General features: G+C 38.5%; 1 protein-coding gene across 3 annotated transcripts in view; it reads left to right on the top strand.

Moving 5' to 3' along the window:
- The window catches only part of LOC103148226 (gastrula zinc finger protein XlCGF57.1-like), a 6171-nt gene extending 2122 nt beyond the window's left edge, over positions 1–4049 (top strand). Inside the window, exons 1-3 of one of the 3 annotated variants that reach the window (XM_016679050.1) lie at positions 968–1157; positions 2213–3196; positions 3281–4049. In XM_016679050.1, coding sequence (XP_016534536.1) covers positions 968–1157; positions 2213–3196; positions 3281–3870 — 1764 coding nt within the window. In that variant the 3' untranslated portion in view covers positions 3871–4049. Of the gene's footprint in view, positions 1–967; positions 1158–2212 lie in introns of those variants that run through there. The other 2 variants (XM_007566901.2, XM_016679049.1) reach the window with 2 other exon arrangements.
- The last annotated feature ends 1193 nt before the right edge of the window (positions 4050–5242 follow it).

Below are 5242 nucleotides of genomic sequence, written 5' to 3'. Positions count from 1 at the left end.
GATATTTTTCCTCCAACAGGTTCCAGAGGAATCACCTCAAACCAGATGTTGGACTGGATTTTATTTCAATGTCATTTATGAATGTTAACTCTTTATTTTCAACAGTGGAGCTAAAGGTTGAAAAAGGTTATTATTTTGGAGAAAGTCTCATCAGCATCAATATTTCCACTAAATAAGAAGCAAAAAAATAGTTTGATAGAGGAAAAGCCTCTCAGACTCTGGGCTCAAAGCAAGATGCCCAAACAATATTTTATAATATTGGACAATTATTTTAATTTCACATAATTATCCCAGTAGAAGCCATTTGAAACTTCAGCAAAGGTAAACAAAGGTAAAACAACCCGAACAGGTGATCAACTCTAAACCACTCATACCTTTTTATTGTTGTTTTTCAGAGGGAATATAATACAGTGTTTAAAACATGTTAGCATTTTAATGCTCATAAAGTGTAATAATTAAGTGAATGTTGAATAGAAGTTAGAACATTCTAAAAATTTATGTTTATTTTCATTTTTTATAGCATTGCTTGTTGGTTTCCATGTGGGGCCTTGGCCAGAAGCTAATACTGTTTGGTTGGCCATTGCATGGAAAAGTTTGGGAACCCCTGGTTTAAAACATGGGGTGCTTAGTGACATTACTGCTACTCACGCTAACTGTTTAGATCATTATTGACAACACTAGCATCAGCAATGGCTCAAACGTGGTGCCCAGTTAACGGGAAGAGAGTTTCCTGGGACTGATATGACAGTTCATTCATCTTTCTGTTGTTAAAGGCAAACATTTATTTAGATTGTGTTCCTTCACCCTTTCACAGCCATATTTTTTTTAGCAATTGTTAATCCTTTTTCTCAACTTGGCCAGATGGTTTTATTGGCCATGTGTCGATTACCAGATGTATTTGTTATGTTGCCTGTTCTGTATCCATTGGTTGGCTATTTAATGGTTTAGTGTCCCACTTTGATGCCAAATGACATGTTTGATTGGTGTTCAGACTGACGCTGGTTGTTGGGAGCCAGATCGCATCCAGCCGGACTTATTGATGCCTGCAGACAAAACCTCTGGAAGAGGAGATTCCTCCAACACCTTCTTCATGGAGACCGGTTCTGGAAATCTCGTCCCTCGGTCTGTCTGTGTGAACCTTGAGTCCACCATCATTGGTAAGTCTCAATACATGTCGGAAAACTACTGAATAAAAGAAGTTAAATCAAGTATTTGAATATGTGTTTATGTAATAGCTGGATCTACCATTGTCAGTGGACCATTCAGAAGTTTAGAAACAGAAATTTAAGCTTTACCATCTGTATAGTGTGTGCCTCTCTTATATGTTCATATCAGTCAGAGATGTGACTGCGGTTTCCACTGTACTCCAATATAATGTGGTGATACTCTGAGGTAACTGTGGTTCCTTACGGACATCCAGTAGTGCCTCTTTAGCGCCACAATATTTGTCTCTTCCAAAGCCTCCTCTGCTTTGACTTTCTCCTCTTCCAGTTATGTATCTTGGATACTGCAGAGGTTTTTGATGGTAATTGTTGGGTGTGGTCATTGGAGGCTAGGCATATTATTTCAACTAGACCCTCATCCTCCACAATGTTAATCAGTTTTTAATGGGTAGCCACCCATTTAGCTATTGCTGTTGAAATTTTGTTGCTTGTTGAATTATCTAGATGTCTCAGTTCTGTTAAGACTACCATCTGATAGAACTTTGTAGGTAAAGTTTAGGTTTAAAGGACACTTTACTTTATTCAGTTCTTTGCAACCATATTGATATTTCTCCATTACTGAACCTGTTAATTTCCAGGTCTTTCTGCTACTGTCTGTGAGTTCTTCTGGACTCGCATTAAAAAAAAAATTGTATGAGTTGTCCAATAAAACCTTTGATTACTCCTCTATCAGAAGTCTTACCAGGGGCACATGGTGTTTAAAGGTCAAATTGTTCTTTCCAGTCCAGGATTTTGGATCTATCAGCACTCAGTGGACCATTCAGAAGTTTAGAAACATAAATACAAAGTTTTCCATTTGTACAGTATATTTTGAATAATTTTTTGTGAAGGTCTCTGGTTTTATCAGTCGCATCACTGTGCATAGCTTTCGTCAAGAAAAACCTTCCCATAGGCTGAGATGTTGTCAGAAACCAGCAGTTGCCTGTGCAGTTTCTTGAGTTACTTAAAATGCAGCGTAAATACTTTCTCATATGCATAATGTGTTTTAGTTTTTCCTGCAGATGTTAAGCAGATACTGATGGTTAAAGAAGAAGCCCCAGAAGACCAAAAACCTAATGTGGACCTGGATGACGCAAAGCCGTACCACATAAAGGAGGAAGAGGAGAGAGTCTGGATCAGTCAGGGGGAAGAGGAGAGAGTCTGGATCAGTCAGGGGGAAGAGCTGCGAAATGTGAAGGAGGAGACAGAAAGTGCCATAAAGAGTGAGGATGATGAACAATCCCCTCTGCTCTCACAGCTTTATCAAGACCAAATTAAAGACAGAGAACTTCCAGAAGAAAACAATGGTGGAGATTTCATCAAGACAGAAGATTATAAAGATGATTCCAACTTCTCAGAGTCTGAAGACACCAAGAAGGATGAAGAGGACGATGATGTAGAGCTGAAACACTTGTCAGACTCTGGACTAAAAACCAAAGGCATGGCCAGAGCTCCTGAGTCAGATGGAGAACTTGTTAGGAAACCAAATTCAGAAATGGCGTCTCCAGGGTTGCTGGATATTAAGAAATGTTTTACAAAGAACAAAATTGGTGTCTCAAGAAGGAAGGTCAAAACAGGAGAGAAGTTTAGCTGTGAAGACTGTGGCAAAGCATTTATTAGAAAACATCATTTAAACAGACACATGAGAATCCACACAAGAGAGAAACCTTTCTGTTGTGATGTGTGTGGACGTAGATTTACTGATGAATCAAGATTTAACAAACACACAAGAATCCACACAGAACAGAAATCTTTCTGTTGTGACCTCTGTGGACATAAATTTACTGATAAATCCAATTTAAATAGACACATGAGAATCCACGCAAGCCAGAAACCTTTCTGTTGTGATCTTTGTGGACATAGATTTAACCAAAAACAAAATTTAAACACACATATGTTCATCCACACTGGACAGAAGCCTTTCTGTTGTGAAATCTGTGGACATTGCTTTAACCATAAATGTAGTTTAAACACACACATGAGAATCCACACAGGTCAGAAGCCCTTCTGTTGTGATGTCTGTGGACATAAATTTAACCGAAAAGGACATTTAAATGCACACGTGAGAATCCACACAGGACAGAAACCTTTCTGTTGTGACCTCTGTGGACGTACATTTACTGAAAAATCTAATCTAAGTAGACACATGACAATCCACACAAGACAAAAAACTTTCTGTTGTGATCTTTGTGGACATAGATTTAACCAAAAACAACATTTAAACACACATATGTTAATCCATACAGGACAGAAGCCTTTCTGTTGTGAAATCTGTGGACATTGCTTTAACATGAAATCAAGTTTAAACACACACATGCGATCACACGGAGGACAGAAATCATTCTGTTGTGATGTCTGCGGACATAAATTTAGCCGAACAGCACATTTAAACACACACATGAGAATCCACACAGGACAGAAGCCCTTCTGTTGTGAACTCTGTGAACATAGATTTTATGATAAATCAAGTTTAAGCAAACATACAAAAATCCACACAGGACAGAAGCCTTTCTGTTGTCACGTATGTGGTAACAAATTTAGCCGAAAAGCACATTTAGACTCACACCTGAGAATCCACACAGGTCAGAAACCTTTCTGTTGTGATATTTGTGGACATAGATTTAGCCAAAAACAAAATTTTAACAAACACATGCTAATCCACACATGACAGAAGCCTTTCTGTTGTGAAATCTGTGGACATAAATTTATTGATAAATCTAATCTAAATGGACACATGAGAATCCACACAAGACAGAAAACGTGATGATGTGATCTTAAACAGGACAGAAGGCTTTCTCTTGTGAACTCTTTGGACACAGATTTACCAATAAATAAACTTTCAAAAACTACATGAGAATCCACACAGGCCTGATCACTTTCTGTTGTGATGTTATTGGACATAGATTTAGCTGTAAATCTAGTTTAAACACACACAAGAGTCCACACAGGAGAAAAATCTGTTTAGTTGTGTAACAGGTAGTTTATTAGCCCTTTTTCTTTTTTCACATATTTAATTTGCAAAAGTATTCATACCCCTTGAACTTTTCCATATTTTGTCACATCACAACCACAGACGGATTTCTTTGGAATTTAATATGAAAGACCAAAACAAATAGTTATAATTTGTGAAGTAGAAAGAAAATATTATTCATGTTTTATATATGAAGTACTCAAAAGTGATGTATGCGAGAGCCCACTTTTCTCTGAGTGCAACTAATTGCCACTTACTGTGAAATTCAATGTCGGTAAAAGTACAGATGTTTTGTGATGCCTGAGTTTGATTAAAAGAATATTGGGGAACAATCAGAATCGTGAACTCCAAAGAACACACCAGACACACCGAGGAGAAAGTTACGGAGACGTTTAGACTTAGACTATAAAAAGATTTCCCAATCAATGAACAGGTCTTGCAGCACTGTTAAATCCATCATCCAAGTACGGCACATCTGCAAACCTGCCAAGACAACGCCGTCCACAGAAACTTTCAGGCTTAACAAGGAGAGCACTGATCAGAGATACCGCCAAGAGGTGTATGGAGACTCTGGACCAAAAGCAGAGATCGTCAGCTCAAGTGGGGGAATCTGTCCACAGGACAATTATTAGTCAACACTGTACAAAAGTAGTCTTTATGGAAGAGTAGCAAGAACTAGAAAATTCCGCAGAAATTTTAAGGGGCATGCCAAAGTGTGCCCGTCGGTTTTTAATCAAGCGTTTTAATGCAAAAAATTAGCATTAATGCTAAAGAAAGCTTCAATGTAGTCAATAACCTGTGGTGAGTCAGAAACATGTTGACTAAACTGCACCTGTACCATTCAGTATGTTGAAATTAATGCATAAGCCAAAATGCTAATATTAGCGTGAAGACTAATATTCATGTAGGATGTTAGGATGTTAGGATGTGCACTGCCTTGCTGCGCAAGGCAGTGCGCAGCAAGGCAGTGCACTAGTGCCCCCACTAGTGCACTAGTGCACTAGTGCCCCCACTAGTGCACTAGTGCACTAGTGCCCCCACTAGTGCACTAGTGCACTAGTGCACTAGT

Source organism: Poecilia formosa, unplaced genomic scaffold, assembly GCF_000485575.1.
Source record: "Poecilia formosa unplaced genomic scaffold, Poecilia_formosa-5.1.2 Scaffold201, whole genome shotgun sequence".
NCBI lineage: Eukaryota > Metazoa > Chordata > Actinopteri > Cyprinodontiformes > Poeciliidae > Poecilia > Poecilia formosa.
This window is presented reverse-complemented; position numbering and strand designations above follow the sequence as displayed.